This window comes from Python bivittatus, unplaced genomic scaffold, assembly GCF_059951505.1.
Source record: "Python bivittatus isolate LINGU-HERP-01145 unplaced genomic scaffold, Pbiv_v1 ctg000330_np1212, whole genome shotgun sequence".
NCBI lineage: Eukaryota > Metazoa > Chordata > Lepidosauria > Squamata > Pythonidae > Python > Python bivittatus.
This window is the reverse complement of record NW_028277058.1, coordinates 38661613-38683479: the sequence shown is the minus strand read 5'-3', so window position 1 is coordinate 38683479 and position 21867 is coordinate 38661613. Positions and strand designations below refer to the sequence as shown.

The following is a 21867-nucleotide window of genomic DNA, read 5'->3' as shown; positions in this document are numbered from 1 at the left end:
ATTGGAGATCCCTGATTTGGAGCAAACAAGTGACTGTGGCAAACTGGAGATTTACAGGCTCAATTTCTGTTCCCAAATAAGGGAGGGGAGAAAAGGGTGCATATGAACAGCCACCTGGCATTATCATCTGCAAGTTTATTTGCACACTTAGTCTGAGTCTTTGCTTTCCAAGACAAAATTGCTAAGACTGGGGGACCTCCTTTTCTATTTTCCTAGCAAGCCTCCTCCAGATATATTTTTGCATGTGGTCAGTTTGGTGGTGGTAGAGAGAAACTCTGAGATGACAGACAGGCATGTTATACCTCATTGCTCCAGAATGATAATCCTGATGGAGCAATCAAGGCAATTGCTCCTTTTTATTAAGGAGATGATAAAAGTACTTTGAACCAATGTAGCAATTTCAGAATCATTATTATTTTAACTTGATGGAGTTGTCTTGCCAGGAATCTAGGCACTGCATTTTGTACCAGCTGTAGCTTTTTCATTGTCTCCAAAGGCAACCTCTTGCAGAGTACATTGCAATACTTCAGGTAAATTGTGATCCAGGTATACATTGTTGTTGCAGGGCATGTTGGTCCAGATAGCTAAGGCTGGAGAAAATCTCCCCCAGTCATGGCTTCCACCTGCTGTTTAAGCAGGAGCTTTCAGGCCAGGAGAAATCTTGAGTCCTAAACCAACATAGTCCCATCCAGAGTTATTGCCAAGAAAAATGTTATCAGATTGCCCCAATGTCTATTGATGACAAACAATTCCACCTTAGAAGATTTAATCTGAATTTATTTCACCCCATCCAGATCCTACAGCATCCAAGCACTGTTCATGAGATATCAAAAATATGCGTAGCTCCAAGTTGTTTAGGACAGGTGAATTATAATTATATTCAGAGGTATCTACAGGATCAGATAATTTGTCAAATTGGTGAAACAAACATCACACTGTTGCAATGCAGGCACCACCCTTTTTGTATATAATGCAAGTATAACAGGGGCAAAGCTTGCACTGTTTCAGCACAATGCTTGTTCCCCCCCCCCCCCCGACACACACCACCATTCTACCCTGTGGATTAATTCATAATTAACTTGCCATATCTGGGTTTCTAGAACCTGTTGCCCTCTGGTTTATCTTGGGTGACAATTTTGGATGAGGACACTATAGTTCACTGGTAGACCTCTGGCCAATTCCAGATGGACTAGCTGCTGATGGCTACAATTTTTTAAAAAATAATGTGGAATTAACTGGACCTTGTTTTCATCTTTTCTCATAGTTCCTGATCATTTATCACAGATTAGCTATACCATAACTACTGGGAGAACTGTTTCATTAGGTAGCAATATCTGGCTGACTTGGGTACAGAAGCTAAACTTGTCAGACCTGGTTAGTACTTGGTTGGGAGATTACCAGAGAATACCAAGCCATGGGCTAGGTTGGAAAAATGGCAATGGCAAATTACTTTTTATTGCTGACCAAAAAACAACATGGAATTACGCTTGATTTGGATACATTATCTTTATAACAATATAAGAGTCCTCTAGTTTGTTCTGATTACTCTATTTTCAGAAGCAGTGAAGACAAAGAGGTTGAAGATTGCAACTTATTTTTAGGAAACTAAAATATAGCCCTACCTTGAACATTTGATAATAGATAATGCTCCCCTGCCCCCAATCCACTTTACTATAGGATGTAGTTCTCATGAATATGAAGAGGGAGATTTTTGCTTCAGTGTTTGATTAGATAGATAATCTGCTGTTATGATAATTACATAATTCTTAAATATGAAATTCTAGTTCAGTTTTTTAACTATTATCTTTACCAAGGAACTTAATATTATCCCCCTTGCCCAAAAATATCAAGAAAATGGTACTTGTAAACCACAGGATGGGAGAACGTAAAGGGTAGCATATTTATTGTCTGTTTCACCTTTGAAGTAAGTAAATATATTATCTAAGTGAAGGATGTCCTGTAAGACCATTGTGTTCAGAGCCACCTAAGTGTGCCATTGCAGGACAGAATAAGTCAGCTATTTTTTTCTGCCTCTCTACATGATTTGTACGTGTGTGTATATTTTCAGAGAATCTGCCTTTTGATTCCCTTGGCATTTACGCAGAGATCAACAACACCCACCTCTTTTGCTTCTGCCTATCTGTTTCCTTTTCTTTCCAGCTTCTAGTTTGTCCTTCATCTCCTGCTTCCAGCCCACCTCCTTTTGCTTTGCTCAAGGGAGTCTGTTTTCTGCGATTATACTGCAGTGTACATTCCCCACTAAGCCACCAGGTTCAGATGGCAACTAGAAACTATTCCACAGGAATGAGGAACAGAGTTTAGCTTTGTGTTTGTTTTCAGATGTCCATTAACATAGCATTTTAATGTTTTGATAGCTACACCTTGCCAGAATGGTCAAACTACTCCATCTGCTATTTTAACAAGTGTGAGATTATGTTGTTTTCTGCTCCATTTAGAGATGGAATATAAAGAAAAAGGAAAAGGTTCAGAAGCTGTTAATTAGAGCTGTCTTTCAAGTTTCTTCTGAACTGCATTATGCTTTCCATTTAGTGAGGGATATATGCATCTAAAAAAAAAGGATGCAAATAATTTTAAGTCCAACATCCAGATCCCCCCAAATGGTGTATGTTTGGAAAAACAATTATTTGGTCATTTCCCCCCATAAATCTTGAGAGAGGCCTATGTGGAATCTCTATAACCATACTCGATTTCCCCATTCCATCTAAAACTGTAATCAGATGTGGTCTTAACACTATTTTTCCTTCCCATTTTTTTTCTTTTTAACTGCTTTACCAGATGAAAAGACCTTGGAAATTCAAAAGCATACAATGATTTTGTCCAGTTCTCTCTCCAACATTCTTGACCTCCTTCTACTGAGTGGAGAGGTCCATAGGGGGTTCTACTCACATCTGTTTGAATGCACATAAAAGCATCTCATCATCTGAAAATTTATAATCCAGATCCCACAGAAGTGATCAAAGGAAGGTGAATAGAACAACTCATAACTCCCCATCAAACACAGCTGGGATCCTTTGGGGTAGTCTAGCAGGAGGACTTTGAGAGAAGGGGCAGCACACTTAGTGTCGTCTCTTTTCCTTTTCTTCACCAAATGATCTCAAGGGATAAAGTCTTGACAATGTCATAGGATGAAAATGCTCCCTGGAACTTAGGACAATTGTGGCTTGTTCATAAAATCATAGGCAAGTAATCCATAGCTGAACATGATGTCTGAATCCAACATTATTGCATATTAGGAAATTTGGTTTATGTCCAATTTTACAACAAGAGGGTATAGTATAGATCCCTCTGGTTCAAAATCATCTGGGGAGTGGGTCTCCAAATTTTCAGGCAGGGGGCTTTCCCATCTTTCGCTGGAGATTCTGGGGATTCAGCCAGTGACTTTTGCATGCAAAACATGTAATTGACCACTGAATTACAGTCCTTCTATCATTTCATTCACATGAAAAAGAACATAGCCATATCGAATATATTCTATTTGGCACAGCAGGTTAGGCATGGCATCCAAACTGGTACTGCAGTTAATCTGTAAAATGCCCTATAGGTATAATTTTCTACTATGATTTTTTGAGAGTTAGAAGGGGCTTCTTCCATACCTCTGTGTTTAGCTGGGTGGGCTTCTTCCATACCTCTGAGTTTATCTGTGTTTATCTCAGTGACTTCTTGATTGTATCTGTTGCTCTGAACTTTGTCTCGGGTGATAAGGTCTGTGGCAATAAAGCTATGGGAAAATGGTTTCTTTGGGAAGGTGTTCAAGAATATATCTTATTGACCATCATTTAATGCCATGCCCCTTTCCTGGTCCTTAGCACCATCCAGTAATAGATGTGCCAACAGCTGCCAATTCTATTACATGTAAGGAGAGCTCTCATCAGTTTTATTTTAGCAACCTGTAGGCTATTAGTTTTGATAGGTGACTCACTCTGTCTCCTCCTTGCTCCTTTCAGCATTCCATTTCTGTCTCTGCTTCTTGCTTACTGATTAGTGCAAGCAGGGAGATTGGAATAGCAGCAGAGATCTGCACCAATCCTTGGGGGTGCCCAGAAGCACTTCAACAGGAGGAAACTGCTGCAAAGACAAGGGCCACACCCTAAATTAAGAATGTCCCTAATAATGCAGATTTACTAATTGCCAAAACCATTGGCTTGTGTAACATATAACCATTTATGCTCTTTGGCACCATTTCTTGGATAGGAGAGAGCTGTGGGCACGTTGAGACAAAACAACATGGTGTATAAGAAATAAAGAATAAGACTGTCTTCCTTCTTACCAACCATCCCACTCATACAATACACCATCCATTTGTCACACATACTGTAGCAGGTCAGGAATTCTTACTGTGAATGAGGAAGTTGAGACCAGAGATTTCTTAGTGAAACTAATTTAGTTTCTGGTATGTTTTATGTCAAAAAGATTTATAGATCTCAAATATCCTTTAGAATGGCCGAAATGCATTTCTTAATATCAGGGATAAGGCAAAATTAAATTAAGATTTGTTTGTACCTCACTGGATGGTTTGAAAAAGTTTCTGACTCCTAATTGTTTAAGAATTGTTTAACAATGCCAGGAATCTTTCTCTACCTCCTAGTTTAGGCTGTAATTACACAGTTGTTGATTTATGCCTGAATATATCAATAATGCAAGTGCATGGCTCATGGTTTATAGCAGGTAATTGCCTGTCCTCTAAGCCAGTGTTTCTCAACCATGGCAACTTAAAATGTGTGGACCTCAATTCCCAGAATTACCCAGCCAGCATGCTCTAATCCATCATCTTCAAGCCACAGTTTCACATCTGGTTCCAGCTGGAGGATCTTGAGGTTCTAGAAAAAAGCAGTGCAGAACCTATTGATCTAAAGTCATCCCAATCAGATTAGATTGGCTTGATGGTCTAAATGTTATAACATAAGAGTTATAAGGCACTGAGAATAGTACTGCACATGGTATAGCATCTTTAGTAAATGTTTTCGGTGTACTGGACTCTTCCATAAAAGGAATTGTAAAAATGGCAAAACTTTGGCACAGATGGAAACATAGGCAAATCTATAGCAACACAGTATGGAGCAGTGTCCATTTGTTAAACCGCAAAGATATGTCTGATGTAGACTTAATCACATCACTCATTTTGGCCTGTTCACTTGGTTCTTGCACATCTAGTAAGTTGCCATGCAATTATATACTGTATTGTCAAGAGTCGCATTGTTTCTGCCACGCAACTTATCTAACATGAACAAATATTTGCACTTCTAGACTAGAATTGTTGCAACACTACCAACATGTAGGCATCCGGGCTTAGCTCAGAACCTCATTAAAAAGCTTCCTGAAAGACAGAAGACTGAGAAGAAATTAGGAGTGCAACTTGGTGGATGGGTGGAGAGTAACAGACATTCGGCAAGGATGTAGAAGGCAACCAACCAGCCTTCCCAGAAGACCCACTGGTAAAACAAAATGTAGCAAGAAGTTAGCATCCTCCAAAATCATTAAATGCCCAGGTTACATCCCAAAATGGCTACAGGAACAATACAGAAAGGGAAACCCAACAGTGAAATTATAGAAAAGTGACAGTGGCATCTTATGTGCTAAGAATTGGGATCATGTCCTCTAATGATCATAGTGTCTACCAAGGGCACATTACTCCTCAGTAATGGCACCCAGTCTAAATTCCCATTCAGGATCTATGAGGAATGAATTTCATCAGTTGTGGCCTCATAATATTGCCAAAGGAGATAGGTTGCTCAATAAGTAACAGAACAGCCAGCATCTGAGCCACCCATCTCTGAAAATGTGTATCTGTATTAGCACCCATACAAGATATGGGTAATAGGAGCAGATAGTTTATTATTATGTTGTAATTGAGTCTTATTTGCAGTGCAGTGATCAGTAGTAAGAGCAGATAGATTATGTAGGAGAAAAATTTACAGAAAACAAAACTCATATGCTAGAGCTCTTTAGTACTGATGAAGCGTTATTTTTTTAGAACAGAAATGACTTTAAAAAAATGAAAGTTCATATAGCACATTATCTATTACTGTATTACCCAGCACTTTACTTAGCAAAGTCTTTTCCCATATTCTATAACATTTATTCAAAAGCAATGTATTTTGTGGTCTGTACGTGTTAATAGAGCATAGGGATAATGCTGAACATAATCCTTCAATTACCTCAGTACCATTTTGACTTCTCACTCAACTAAAAACAATAATTATTTCCTGACAATATATATTTTTCTTTGCTTTTTATAATAGTGGAAGAGTTTCATTTATGGTACTGGTTTACCATCCAAAAAAGAAAGAGAGAGAGAGAGAGAGAGAAGAAAAATGAGAGGAAATAAATAATTAAGAAATAACCCCATACACACTTCCATGCCAAGAGGGAAACTGGCACGGGGGAAATTTAGGGAACGTATTCAGGAGGCAAATGAAAATATTCATTAAAAAACCATCAGCCCAGATCAACAGGAGTCATTAACTGTTTGGACCTGCAAAGTGTATATGCGAGGCGAAGAAGCCTTTGAAAAGCTTTAATAGTGCTTTGCCCATTCACTAATGGACATATTGCCACAACTGCATTTTATTTTTTAAGCAATAGCCACAGATTAGGTCTAGAGGGGAAAGAAAAAGCAATTCATACTGGAAGGCACCTTATTAAGAGTGAAGTAATGTATACATTCAGATTTTTTTTTTTTTAAGTGAACAAATAGCTAGTTGTGGAAGCACTGGGCTATTCAGGGTGGAACGGGATTAAAAATTCAGCAGGTGCTAAAGTCGTCTCGCTTCATCCCCTCTTCAGAGTCCAGAGAAAGGTCTGTGGGGTGAAGCGCCAGAATCCAGACTCTGTATCAGAGAGACAGAGAGAGAGAGAAATTGTATAGTCTGTTAGCTATATGACAGTCTTCTGCAACCCAGGGCTCCTTCAGATACATGGACTTCAACACCCAGAGTTCTTAGCTATGGCTGTGATGGGCATTGGAGGGTTGACCAATTTTGGGAAAACTGCTCTGAGGAGTTATATTCTCCACTCTTTATGAAGCAGTAGATAGTTGCAGGCAGCCTTTAAGATCCATGTTTCCTTTAGAACAGGGGAGAAAATGGCAGACTTAGGGCCACTTTCACAACGTAAATGGATCCCTGAACTGGTTTGTTGTTATACAAAAAAGAAAAGGTACAGATCAACCCTCTTCATTTGGCAAAAATCTACTGTGCTACCACAAATACCAGCCCAGAAACCCAGCAAAGGTTGGCTTCTAGGAAAGCATTACCCTTTTATACAATTGAATCACAAAGTTGTGGTACTTTTGCCCTGGGAAGCCTTCTCCTGTAGCTTCAGCCCCATAAAACTACATGGGCAACTTCATTAGCTGTTGAGGGTGAATGGAGCAGTGAATATCCTGCTGCTCAATAAAGATCTGTCTGAAGAGGGCTGGAGTACAAATGTTGTCATCAGGCTTGGAAAAATCTTAGGGTTTGCAGAAGTACTAAATATTTTGAAAGGGTTTATATAGCTAATGGAAAAGTCCAAGAACAATATAATAAGGATGGAGTATACTCAAAAACAATGAAATGCTAACCAAAGGTGGATGAGATCTGAGGGTGGGAGAGTGAGTGGGAAAAGCAAATGAAAAAGATGGAGCCCAAACACAGTGTCCTATGCGTGAAAACATTGTACTGCAGGATTTCCTTGTATAGAGCTGATGCTCATGACCTTTATTGGTGCATTAGCATTCAGTAAAATTGTTATGAAAAGTAGGCTTGTGCAGAATGTTAGCGTGCTGCAGAGCTCCTTCACGTTGCCATAAAGCAGTGTTGTCCAAACTTGGCCACTTTAAGATGAGTGGACTTCATGCTGGCTGGGGAATTCTGGGAATTGAAGTCCATTCATCTTAAAGTGGCCAAGTTTGGACAACACTGCCATAAAGTGTATCAATGCTGGGGTACAGCAGCACAATGTTCTTTTCTCCATCACATGTACACTGAATATTCAAGATGAAATGAGAGAAAGGGCTCCAATCTCTCCCCTCTCCCAATTCCAGGGTGCTGAGATGTGTTCCAGACTACCTACATAAATGTTACTCCCTGTTGGTCTTATACTTAAGCACAAATATACTTTCTGTTCCTGCCAAAAACATTCTGTTGAACACACCTGCATAGTGTTAAACAGAGGAATTTCCCTGCACTTTTTTACCAATTGGCCTCATTTGATTTAATAAAAAAGTACTTTCTTCTCTGAAAGAAGAAGATAATTTAAAGACATTTTCATGGGTACAATATAACATAGCATAACATAAGCTTTATTGCAGTCTTAGACCAACCAGTGTACATGAAATATACCTAAAATCTCCCATAATATTTATTTACTGAAAAGGTGGCCAAGGTGTACGTATGTCTATGTATAAATGTCTTGTTCATTATACAATCATCTCTCCAATGATCTGCAGCTTCTCTGACGTTCCATGCTTCAGTTAAATCCTGGGGAAATATATCACAAGACAATTTCTCCATTGGGACTTTTGCAATAGCAATGTGACTGTCATCACTCAGGGGAAGTCTAAAGAGAAGTTGTTCCTCTTCCCTGGAGAGATTTGGAAAAATCACCCGTAACAACTTCACTGTCCATAAATTGAGTGGAGAACTTTGAAAGGGTTTTTGTGCCCAGTGATACATCTCTGTGTGCCACCTACCATCCACTGCTTCACTGGCAATCCTTGATCAAAGGTGGTGAGTCTAGCACAGTGTGTTGGAATGCAACCCATCTGCAGAGCACCATGTTGTAAAGCTGATGTGTAGATTATGTGTGCAATGAAGCACATGGGCTTTTTAAATTTCATGTCAAACTATACTGAGTCCTTTGTTCTAGGTTCAAGTTTATATCATCCAACCTTGTCATATACATTGGTCCTTTGTAAAGTTTGGAGGGATGAGTTAGCGGATGTCTGGGTCATTAAATCATAGCAGCTTTTCCACAGCAAATTGATGGAACCATATACTGTACTTTTTTCATGCTAGAATCACAAAAATAGCCCATTATAAACTTTCCAATGTTCTGAAGTTCTATGCTAAGGAAACATTGTACTGTCCAGAAGTATTGATGACCTCTGGATGAAAGCACAAGCAGGAATCTTTTGATACTTACCCCTACAGGATATTGCATCCCCTTTTCTTTGTCTTTGTAGGTTGTGGACAGAGAACTGCTCGAATGGCCTCATCGAACACTGTTTTCAGGCCACGCTGGGTGAGTGCTGAACATTCAAGGTACTTCACTGCATCTGCAAACAGAGAAAGTTGTCTTTCTGAGGAAGAGGCGGAAATGGAGGAATTTCCCTCCCTTATCCTGATATCAGGTCTGGCATCACTATGGACTGCACCACTACTTAGGAATGTGAGAATATAAGAAGAAACTAACTGGATCACACTAAAGCCCTGTCATAGAAAGATGCCTTATATAGAGTCTAACCATTCAAGAATCTATCTTGATATTGTTTGCACTGACAATAAATGGTTCTCCAGAGTTTCAGGCTGAAGCATTGATCATCCCTATCTGAGAGGCCAGAGACTAAATCAAGAACCTTCTGCGTGTTAAGTAGATGCTTTACCACTCAGCCAACCAGATGGCTATGGCCATCCATAAGGAATACATGAACACAAAAATTTCACTTGCTGTTGCTCTACAGCTTGTATTTTGATATGATAAAACTAGATGTCTTTGATGTGATATTAGAAGAAAATAAATAATGGATGTCCAGCATCAATTAGTAGAAACTGCATTTCTGGTATTGTATGTGCGGATTCTAAATTATCAGGCAGATCATGGGAAAAGCCAAGGTTTGTTTTTTTGTTAAAAGGTAGCAACCCTAAATCCAGAAGAGAACAAGATAGAACTGCTGTCCCAAAGAACATTTTTCATCTAAGACACTGTATCATTCTATTTTCTCACTCTGCCTGTGTCTCACAATTGATTTCTACTTAGGTCTTGGAGTGTTAGTAAAAAGGGAAAAATAGTTCATTTTTCCAAAGCATGAGTGCCTGCCCTGTTAAAGAACCTTCAGAAAGAGAGCAGACTTTCAGCTGTTGCTGGTATGTCCCAGTACACAGGACAGGAAAAGGAAGTTGTGGTTCAACATTATTTCGACTGATAGAAGGCAAGTTCCGGATACAGAAAGTTGAGAAGAGGAGGGGAAAATAGCAGCAGTTCTGATATTCAGAGTTAAAGCCCTAATCTTAATCTTAACTCTGCAAGAAGCCTGATGCCACCTTAACCCTTACATATGGATCATTGTTGCCTCTGCTCACAAACAAACAAACTTCTACTACCAAGGTGTGAGCAGGCACGAACATATGCTTTCTAGTGTATTCGTAGGAATGGACAAATGATTTTTTTATGGCCATGTTTTTTTCTATCAAATGGCCACATACATCTTATTTTTAAATGCAGAAAATGTGCATTTCAATACACATTTCTTAGTGCATTTTCTTCAACAATTTTTTTCTACTTTTTAGATTCTCAAAATACACATTTATACATGCATTTTTGTATTTTTCATAAGTGGTACTCATGTGGTACACATAAGTAGGAAAAGTGTGAAATTTAAGAGATAACTGCTTTCTGATTTGCAGCTCAGAACTGGTTGGCCCATTAAAATGTGAACTGAACAAAATACTTGAGCATCCCTCTGTTGGGGGCCAAAATATTCAAGGTAGCATTTCCTTGGAGCAACTAATGAAAATCTTGGAAAGACTTTCTTCCCCTGTCTATCTAATGCATTGCGGCTATTTTAGCCCAACATAAAGCAAATACTACTGTCCTTCTTATCTGAATTGTGCTTTTGATTGAACTGTAATGCTTTAATCCAGTGCTGGATGAAAATGGTCCCATACTTCTGGGCCTCTTAAGGAGATGGTACACCATAGCCTCCTTCAAGACAGAGAGGACCACACCCTCTTTCAGAGAAGCAGACACCACTGCATAGGCTCCACCAGAGGTCACCTCCTGGATCTAACAAACAGGTGGTTGAGCTGACAGACTGGAGAACCTTGTCCAATTCCTCAGGAGTCACAGAATCAAACTTGCTCCAGATAACCCTACAAAACCTGCCATGGAGACTTCAACTGGGCCTGTCCAGACACACTCCAACTCTTTTGTAGTGCATATCTGGTAGTGATAGCCTTAACTGAAATGTAACAAATAATCTAATAAATAAGATGCATAGATGTGGGATAAGCCAAAGAGCACACACTATGCGTTTTAGAGGTGTGCTGGGGGCCACACACCAAAAAGTAGATAGATCCAGGATAAAGAAGGTGAGGTCAGGACAGGAATCAACACTGACTTATGTTAATTCAAAATGTAAACACATTCAAAATTATATTAAATGCATTTTATGTGATTATGCTCATAACAGCTTTCTCCTGTTTCACTAAAAATTATGATTCAGCAATCTGGAGAGGATCTGAGCGCTATCAAAGGTTTTGGGAGTCTGCAAATGCTTCTATGCCTTGTTTGGGTACTTTCAGCATAGAACATAACATAAAATGCACCTTTTTCAGATATCCCAGATGTACTGTGTCTCCTGTGCTTGAACTTCTCACCTGATCATAATACTGTGGTTCATGGTCTGTATATGTGTGCAATACCTGATAGATTATAAATAATTTGCAAGAAAGAAAAATGGCAGAAATCCCAATTTGGTTTGGGTGATTTCCCCCCCTCCACACAAAAACATTTTTCCAGATGGATCTTAATCTTAAACAACTTTGTTCTGCCATTTTCCCAAGACATCGCTTTCAACTCATTCCCAGACTGTGATTGAGACAACCTTAAGTTGTCCTTGGTTGCTAAAGTAGTATTTTGCCCATTGATCTCCAGTGTGAAAGGGCAGCCTCAGGGTGTTTAAAATCCCAGAAGACAGTCAGGTGACTGATAATGATCCCTTTTTCTATGCTGCCCAGAGTCACATAGTCTGACTTGGGTGGCCGAATGAATGCTTTAAATAAAACAAACAAACAAAATGATTGGGAACAGAGGCAATAAAGGCAGGATAGGTATTGGAATGGGAATGCCAATTTTTTACAGCTGTATATTTTCTGCCAATTCAAGGATAGATGAACAGGACTTCCACTCAATAGTGGTGAAAGTGTACTGTTCCATCAAAAAAGAGGGTTCGTGTGCTAAGTAGATCATATTGACATGCATTTGCCTTTCTGCATTTCCCAGCTGCTTTCTAGCCCTTATATCTCCACAGGTTTCTGCACATTGCACCAGAGTTAGTCCCTACAGCGTCACTAAAGGCTGAAGTGCAGGTTGATCCTCCTGTTGTGTTCATACTTTGGCAAAATAAACAAGCCAAAGAAAAGAAGAAAAGCTAGAAGATATGGCATAATTTTCCCAGACTAACTTGTACCAACCTAGTCTAAAGGATAGATATGGATGTCTATCTGCATTAGATTGGTTCAAGAAAGATGGGTATCTAAAATTCAGCTGGCATAAATGAAACTAGCAAACTTTCCCCTCCCTGCAGCGTCACATACCAATCTCTTTGGCCAGGGCAAGACCTTGTGGGTATGTAATAGGGGCCAACTTCTTTTCCTTCAGCTTCTCGATAGTATCCTTGTCATCCCGGAGATCCAGCTTTGTGCCCACCAGGATAATGGGTGTGCTAGGGCAGTGATGTCGTACTTCAGGGAACCACTGAAAGAAAGTTTAAGATTTGACTGGAGTGACACAAAGTCAGTGATGCCGGACAGGGAGATGGTAAAAGAGAAACCAGGTGGGCCATTTGCACCAATGCAGCCTTCTTAGATAAGGACTAGAAATCAAATGCCCAGGTGTTGGATGGGGTATAAATGTTTGTAATAATACATAGGAAATGGATCTTGGAATAGCAATTGATAACAAGCTGAATATGAGTCACAGCGTATAATGTAGCTGCTAAACCATGGAGAGTTGATTCTGATTGTGGTGGGCTATAAATGTAACAAACAAAACAAACAAATAGCAAATGCAACTTTGGGTTACATTAAGAGAAGTACAATATCCATATCAAGGGAAATAATAGTTCCACTGAAGTACTTCATTCAATTCTGGGTATCATAGTTATTTTATTTATATTATATTATATTATATTATATTATATTATATTATATTATATTATATTATATTATATTATATTATATATATACACACACACATACATATATATACACATACATACACACACATACATATATATATATATACATACATACACACACATGCATACACACACACACAATCAATTTATGTAGCTGCCCCTCTCACAATTGCAACTCTGGGAGGCACACACGGGGTTAAAACCAGACAACCTTCGTTTATGGAGAACGAAAGTATGTAATGGCATCTGAAAACAAACCCAACTCAGATCATAAAATAGACAAATTCACAATGAAGGGCTCACCTAATCCCCAGACCCTTTTAAGAAGGATCCAGACAAACCGGAACTGTTGCAAAGAATGGCAGCTCTGCCTAGCCAGGATCCCGAGGGTTGCTGAACCTTGGTTGTAGAGTATGATGCAACCACTGATGGATTGGAAGAGTTATGTTGATGTAAAACAGCCTTCATCCAATACATCGTCCAGATTTACTGGACTTCAACTGCCAGAGTTCCCAGCCAATATGGGGAATCCAACCCAGGCATGGGAAAAGTTAGGAGTCTTCATTCAAAACTTTCAATGAAGTGTTTGATATCAGTCCAATTTATACATCATATTGGGATCCAAATATTTTAACATCACTATATATTTTTCATGCTGCAGCCAATACCAAGATTGAGTCTGCCCCAGCCTCACTTGCTCTGCACATGTACTACACAAAAACCCAGATGATCTCACCTTAGCACGAACATTTTCATAAGATGCAGGGCTGACGAGAGAGAAGCAGATGAGAAAGACATCCTGTAGGCAGAAAATTCAAAGACATGTGAAAAATCATGTGACAGTTTGGTCCAGCCAGAAAAAATGTCACATTGTGAAGCAGAATGTATCAAATGATATACAGTACATGTTGCTCAAGTGCTTAAAGCATTTTACAGGGCAGAAATGCCAAAGGACATTATAACCCATGAAACACTATATTCAATTGCTGTGGGGAAAATAGGAGGCAAAAGTGATAAGTATGATCACTGCCTTGAGTTGACTATCTATCTATCTATCTATCTATCTATCTATCTATCTATCTATCTATCTATCTATCTATCATGAATATTTCTAAAGTTCAATGATTTTTGTTAGTCTGCAAAACTATGACATGATGCAGCTAAGGAATTTTGAATTTTGTGGAAAAGCTTTACTGAAATCAATGGACTTTTGAAATAAAGAAACCATGTCAACAGTACACCAAATATAGAAGTATTATACAGACTTGACAGCATTATGATTTCTTACATTAATAACTCAGTTTCTGCAAAGGAACTTTCACCTAAGACAGAACGATGGCTGCGTCATTCCACTAAAAAGGCTTATAGCAGCACAAAGAACAGATTTGTCTTTGTACCTATTTTATTTTTATTTAATTAAAAAAATCAGAAGGTGGGACGCTAAAAGCAAAGTGCCAGTTCACATCACCACCTGTATCCTTGTAAGGCATTCCTAGAAAATAACAATGCAGATGAGCTATAGCCTCGTGCTTTGTCACAGCAGCCATCTTATGATGAGGCACGCCCTAGTGGTAGCCATTTTCTACAAGCATCCCTAACAAATTCACAGCTATGTCCACAGGCTGACAAAGACTATCTACCACATCTAATCAAGATAATCTCAGAATAACCTTGATTAGATGCTTTCTTCGTGTCATCATACCTTCCTCATTGGAGGGTTATATTTCATGCTATACAGTACTTACTATCAGCTAGAGATGCTTGAGGATTTTGTCCAGGAATATTGAAGGACCTCCTTAAAGAATGTAAAGATAGTCTTATCTCCATCTTAAAAAATTAGGGAAAAGGCTGTCTAGAGTCCTGGGTCAGATGGATAAAACTATTAAACATTTTGGTCTTTTGGCTGTAATGAAGGTTACATGACATTACCATTAGTTGCACTGGCACCATCCAATGTAATTAGAATTTTTGTGGCCCAGGTATGAAGACCCTTCTTCAGTGTAATATTGACTTCTGGTGATGATGTGGATCTATCTTATTGTCATTGACTTCTTTCAGGATGCTTCTTAAAATCTCCACTCTAATCTATAGTCTAAGGATTTCTTGATGGTCTCTCATCAGATGCTAACTAGGTCTAATCCTGGATAGGTTTTTTTGGAGATCAGCCAAGGTTAGGTAGAAGCTGCCATGTGCTTGCTAACAAGGAATATGGTACAAAGCTCTTCAGAAGTAAGTAAGGCTACCAAATAAAAATATCTGGAAGTCCACTAGATAAGGAGAACTGTGGCTCTTTGCAGCCAACTAGTGATGATCTGGATTTTTGTAGTCCATATCTGATGACCCTAAGCAATGAGACAATGCTTCACAGAAAATGCAGGACTCACGGTCTGTGGATAGGAGAGAGGCCTCAAGCGGTCATAATCCTCCTGGCCAGCTGTATCCCATAGTCCCAGGTTTACAGGTTTGCTATCAACCATCACATTGGCAGAGTAGTTATCAAAGCTGTAACAGATATCAAAGTTTATAGTGACATGAGGGAGAGAGCTCTCTCTTCTTACTAGACTGAAATCCTAACTCAGGAGAGGAGGTATGGCTCTCTCCAGGGTGCTAACAGGTATTTCTCTTGGCACCAACTCTTTGGCTCACTTGACTTTATTTTATTAAACATTAAATGGGAAGATGGGATTCTATAAATCCCACTGGCACCTTCAGGAGCAGCATGAAGCCCAGAGGCATTCTTAGAAAATAGAGGGTGGCTACATCTCCGTGCTTTCTTGGGCATGGGCCCTTGGTACAAGTACAAGACAAAGATATTCTGGAGCGTTAGCAAGCAGTCTGAAAGGCGTGGTTGTCTGCAGGGAGGGAGTCAAGAAAGTCAAGATGGCACCACACCTGTGCAATCAAAGCCCTGCTCCTTTGTTATGTGTGCTGCACATAAGGAGCAGGGCTTAGATTGCATTGTTGTAGTTGCCATCTTGACTTTTTTTACACCCCCACCCCTTCTGGAAGGCTAGAAAAAGGACATAGCATCTCTAAGCTGTCTTTGGGAAAATGGAAGTTCTGAGGCTGCTGATGCTTACAATGTTCCATTTCAAATCAGATGAGTGTTTATGTATCCTGTTTTAGTTCCTTCCCTTCTCAAGCAATTGTTCCCTGCAATATACAATTAAACTGGCACTAAACTAATCCTTTACATAAGATGGGAAGCCAAATTCTACATTAAATCGGTACATTAGAAAATATCCAGGGTGCAAGCCCAAAATGATGCTGTGTCCCTTTACCATCACCTTCCCTAGATGTATTGGGAGTGACAGTTCCTGTTCTGGAAGTTGTGATCCTAATACATCTGAGGAGCACCAAGTTAGTTAAGGCTGATCTATCATCCTTTCCCAAAAATGCATAGAACAGGCACAAATCATTTCTCAATCAAATGCATTTGTTTTCCTTAGCATTCCCATCTAGGAATATTATAATGCTGAATGCCCTTATTTCATGGGAACTTGACTTTATGTTGTTGCTGATATTATTCACACAGCAAAGTTACATTTCCTTGGAAAAACAGGAATCCCAGTCTCTCAAATCCAACAACCTCAAGCTAGACCCCTTACCGTACTCACACAGTAGGAATATATTCTCCTGGGAAGGCATTGGTGGTATAGCTGATCAGGAGACAAGTTTTACCTACAGCTCTGAAGAAAAAGGGGGAAAAAAGGCATATTAACTGCAGTTCTTTTTAAGAATATGCTTCAAGAGTAGAGTTAGAGGGATGCTTTGTTTATGAATGAAGTTCCAAGGCACAGCACTATTATAATGGTATCCACAAATTGAACATTTTAAATCTGCTATAAATCACAAATAATGAAGAGGACCTATGGACCTAGCAAGGTATTTTTGATAATGGCTAACATGCTACTGCATAGTGTGTTAACCATTACTGAAAATGCCTTGCTCTCTTCTTCTCCTTTTTAGTGCATACCCCAGGGTATCACATCAGAAGAAAAACAGAGGGGTGGAAGCATCCCTTCAGATCTGCAAGATGTAGGTAAGGACAGCTTTAAGCTCTCTTAAGTATGGATGGGGATGAGGTGAAGGCAACTTCATGAGGAGATAAAGAAAAAAAGAGATTGCCAGGGAATGTCTGTTCCATGGTTGGGTGCTAGTGAGAAAAATTCATTAGAATCAAGAAGAACCAGAAGCAAACTGCCACTTCCCTTAGTTTAAAAAAATGTCACCCAATTGCTTAAGCCAGCTTTCTCTCGCACACTTGAGATGTGGTTGCCTATAGCTCACATCATTTCCGGCCATGCTTGCTTCAGATAATCACAGTTGTGGACCAACATACCCAGAAGATATTAGACGGATGAAAGCTGGCTTGTGCAATTCCATATTGTTATATCACTTTTCTACATTGTAGTGGGAGGCATGATAACACAAAGTACGCAGAAGCACTCTTTTCTCTCACCCTGTACAATGAGTAAATTTTGTCCATGTTCAGAGGCCTTTCTGAAAAACTGGTGAAAGATGAGGTCAGACCGGAGGCCACAAAAAGGCATGTGAAGTTGAGCATGAATGTGTCTGTTTGGATGGTTCCTATTTTGGGCAAATAGGATATCCAATGGAAATTGTAGTTTAGAATGTCTTTCCCACCAGCCTCATGGTCTAGACAGTATCTTGATGGCTTTTAAATGGGAACTAGAAGAGAAGGCTGTATGTGTTTCTTGTAAGCAGCCTAGCTGTAAAGGTTTTTTTTTAAAAAAAATCTTGTAAGACATCCATCTCGCCCCATGGTGAGCGATGACAAAAGTAATTTTTGCATCATCCTGGAAGGGTACCAGGTTGGAAAAACTGTTCTTGGGTATCCATCCTGAGTTCTCTTAATCGAATACATAATGGGATGGATCTGTGGAGTTTATATCTAAATAATCCTCCTTGGGATTCAGCTGAAATATTTGTAGATCTTCTAAACAATAATTGGAATTGGCTTTGAAAGGCTGTACTCATTTTGTCCCTACGTGAACGTTAGAAGCTGCATGAGAATGGTGGTGGTGGTGGTGGTGATGATGATAAAATTATGCATCTGTACCAAGGTATGGTATGAATCAAGGAACTACAGTAATTACAAACATTTCATCCAAAACAAAAATGCTCAGAGTGTAATAAGCAACTGAACAAATATTTAGAATTTAAACAGCCACTCAGTACAACAAGACATATTAACAATATCCTACAATACAGCCAAAAACATGCGTCTGTCTGTCTGTCTGTCTGTCCGTCCATCCATCCATCCATCCATCCATCCATCCATCCATCCATCCATCCATCTATCTATCTATCTATCTATCTATCTATCTATCTATCTATCTATCTATGCCTTCTCAATAATCATATCTTGCTTTAGGCAGCAAGAATGGCAATATTAATGTATACTAATTTATCTCTAGGAACTGCAAAAGAGTAAGGTGGAATAACCAAACCCTACACTAATCCACAAATCAAATAAAGAGGTCCTTAGATCCTTTTTAAAAGCCACCCAACTTTCACAGATATGAAGGAAAAGAGGGAGCTGATTTCAGAATTACGGGGCCCATCCCAGAATGCCCCAACAGCAATCCTGGGCAGAGTGATCCTGTAATGTGAAAGAGAAAGAAAGCTCTGCACAAAGGAACAGAAAGAATGGATGGGATTATAGGATAAGAGCAGATACTGGAGGGCCTGAGACCACAAAGCTCAAGAAACCAGCACCAGTATTTTAAACTCAGCTCTGGGTCAAATAGGGAGCAAGTAAAGTGCCGTATGGTGTACCAAAACATGAGAATAGCATCAAAGATCCAGAACAATCCAAAAAGTACTGTTCTGGACTAAGACCACAGGACAGAGAGAGGAAGTGGGAGCACTTGCTAGGAGTCTATTGCATTAGTCCAAGCATGAAACAACCAAGGCAAGCATCAATAAAGCTATCAAGAGCCTATACATGCTTATCAACTGAAAATTTGCTGTAAGATTAATAAATGGGTCACTATTATCAATCAAGACTCCAAGGCTTCATATAGAGAAAACTGAGGAAAGCTGGAGCCCTGGAGACAAACAAGGAGGAAGACAGTAAAGGATGGGAAGGACAACCAGGCCAAACCACAATGATCTCTGTTTTATCCCTATTCAACTTTAGTTAATGGGACGACATCCAGGATGAAAACCTAGTAAGATAGGCTGATAGACCTGAGTACCATAGGCATAACATTAGCATGGTATTGAAAACCCTGATCATGAATCAGGGCACCCGAGAGAAGGGAATAATAGGTGAACAAAATAGGACCCAGGACTGATCCCTGAGGGAATCCACTATAATGGAAAATTCCAAAAACAATGATCCAGCATGTAGCATTGGGGGAAAAAAAGCGAGAAGGCAAAAAAGACTTGACCCAATCAAGTGTTCAACCAGTGATGCCCAAGGATCATATCCTAGACAAGGCTATCTGGTGATTGAGCATTATCAACTGTTACTGTCAGGTCAAAAAGGACAACACCAATGTCAGGCACTGAAATTTCACCATCAGAATATCATTCAGAACTTGTTCACAAGGTACATTTATTTAACCCAATTTTCTGGGTACACATTGAATGAACCATTATCTAATTACATAGACAGGTTCACACAACATACTAGATTAACATATGATTGGCTAGACTGTGGCTTAGTGTATCTTGTGAATACAGCCATCATGCCAGGCGACTGAGCCATCAAGCCCAGTGTTGCTGATTTCAACAGGAAGCCTTCCAGTTGAATTTACTCTATCATTTCTCAAATCTCCAGCCAGCATAGAATGATCATCTATGCATCTGATTTGGAAAGGCTGGTATAATTGTCATTTGCAGGAGCATTAAGTACTTGGTCTTTTTAACTGGAGAAAATCAAACGTGAACAATAGTGATATGACCCCACCCACCACTTCTACCTACTTGTTTTTTAAAGTCACAGAGGTTAAGCACTTCAAGGAAACTTCCTCATTGAGGTCATGACAAAAGAAAAGATACTGGTGTATGCAGAAGCTAGAAATGTCTCTTTGTCTCTACATACCCAGGTGACATAATTTCAAGAAATCCTAGGATAAAGGGAACAGGCTGATTTTCTTTCATGGCAAGCATCCCTTCTCCTCCAAAGTGTAGATAGTGTTGTTCTTAGCAGATTTGTGCTCAAGACCCTCCAAAATACAAGAAGCTGAGGCTGCAGTTCAGTGCACAATTAATAGGAAGTCCCAAACTAAATTTAGTAGAACTTGCCATCTGAGTTAACAGACATAGGAGCAGTCTTTACATGCAGGCCACCCAAACTCTTTTTTTTTTTTTGAGCTGACTTCAAATCATGGAAAAAATAATTTCTTGAGTCATCAGGAGCATATTATCAGGAAGGAGGTGAAGTTTATGTCTGCTGCTAAGTTTCTTTGTACTGCAAATGCTTTTAATACATTATTACACATCATCAAGAATCTCTCCAAGAATCACACCAAGAATCTCTCTCTCTCTCTCCCTCCCTCTCTTTCTCTCATGCTGATTTCTTGTATCTCATATTGGCATCTGATTATGGCCACTCTTCTCCAACAAGCAGATATTTTGAGAAAGGGTTGTAGCTGGCAAAGGAACTGACTCCAGCTCTATCCTAAAAGTAACCTCATGGCAATCCTAAAAACCAATCTGTCTTTTATGGTCTCCCCTTTTCTGCTTCTGAGTCCACAGCTGTTGTATTAGGAGACATTCTTCAGAGATTACAGTTTGCTTTTGTGCCTGGCCCCCAGTCCACAAATGACATATAGAAATGATGATCACTCCAAGTAGACCTTCTGGGCCTTAACCTTAGTTTTACAAAGCTTCATAGAAACAAATACTTTACCAGTTTCATAAGCCAAAACAAAATGGCCATGAAAAGTTATTCTTTTTTACCAAGATCATTGGTACAGTAAAAACACAACATAGGCAGGAAGCCATGAATATAAGGCTCCATTTTAAATAATTTGAAAGATAGTTACATTATTCCAGGCTTGCAGCATTCAACCCCCAAAATGAAACTAATTAAATCAGATTCCCTCAAGTTGTTGGCTTTCAAATGCATTAGGCCTTTGATCAAACTGACTAGAAATTCTGGGAGTTGCAATCCCAATTTCCCATCTGGAGAGCAGCAGGCTCGGTAAGTTCTGCCTAAAAGAAAGGGCCATGTTCTATTTGATAAATAACAAGTTCTCTGGTAGGCAACTCCACAATCAATAATTTCTCTTATGAGCAAACTCTATCTAACAATTATCTAACAATACATATGTTCTATCCAGGCTGGCTTTTTTTAATGCAACATTTGTGAAAAACAAAAGCATTACTTTCCCATCCATACTGCCCAGAAAACAAATAATAATATTTCTTCTCTTGTTTGTTTGGTCTGTCTCTAAAAGAAAGATGGAGATCAAGAAAGAGCAAGAATGCATACATTTTGTCAGAGGGGCAGCTGAGGAAAAAAAGAAAGATCCACCCCCTACTCACCCTTGCCCCTCAAACGAATGGTACATACCCGTCTCCTACCACCACACATTTGATCGCTTGCATGTCTCTGGCCTAGCAGCACCGTGGAGCTCAGGAAGCCTCTTGAGCAACGAAGCAGCTCAACAAATGTTGATGGTGGAAAGTCTTGTAGAGTTATGTCAAAACTGAAGCTGAATTAACAGCAGGTTGTGGGTTAGGGAGGAAGG

General features: G+C 39.4%; 2 protein-coding genes and 1 long non-coding RNA gene across 4 annotated transcripts in view; 1 reads left to right on the top strand and 2 right to left on the bottom strand.

Annotated features, from left to right (window-relative positions):
* Positions 1-6389, bottom strand: part of SSTR3 (somatostatin receptor 3) — an 18941-nt gene extending 12552 nt beyond the window's left edge. The window contains exons 1-2 of one of the 2 annotated variants that reach the window (XM_088141059.1): positions 4764-6389; positions 3941-4086 (exon numbers count right to left, since the gene is read on the bottom strand). The gene's annotated coding sequence lies outside the window, so the exon portion shown is untranslated. Of the gene's footprint in view, positions 1-3940 lie in introns of both variants that reach the window. The other variant, XM_007421012.4, reaches the window with a different exon arrangement.
* Positions 1-9310, top strand: part of LOC148215952 (uncharacterized) — a 16154-nt gene extending 6844 nt beyond the window's left edge. Inside the window, exon 3 of the long non-coding RNA XR_015796194.1 lies at positions 9185-9310. This is a non-coding gene — a long non-coding RNA (uncharacterized LOC148215952). The remainder of the gene's footprint in view (positions 1-9184) is intronic.
* On the bottom strand, positions 6669-21867 carry RAC2 (Rac family small GTPase 2). The gene is made up of 7 exons (XM_007421011.4): positions 21690-21867; positions 16756-16827; positions 15523-15640; positions 13875-13937; positions 12537-12696; positions 9145-9277; positions 6669-6848 (listed from the first exon to the last, which is right to left on the bottom strand). Exons 1-6 carry the CDS (start codon positions 21722-21724, stop codon positions 9147-9149), a joined length of 579 nt encoding a protein of 192 aa, XP_007421073.1. The 5' UTR covers positions 21725-21867; the 3' UTR covers positions 6669-6848; positions 9145-9146.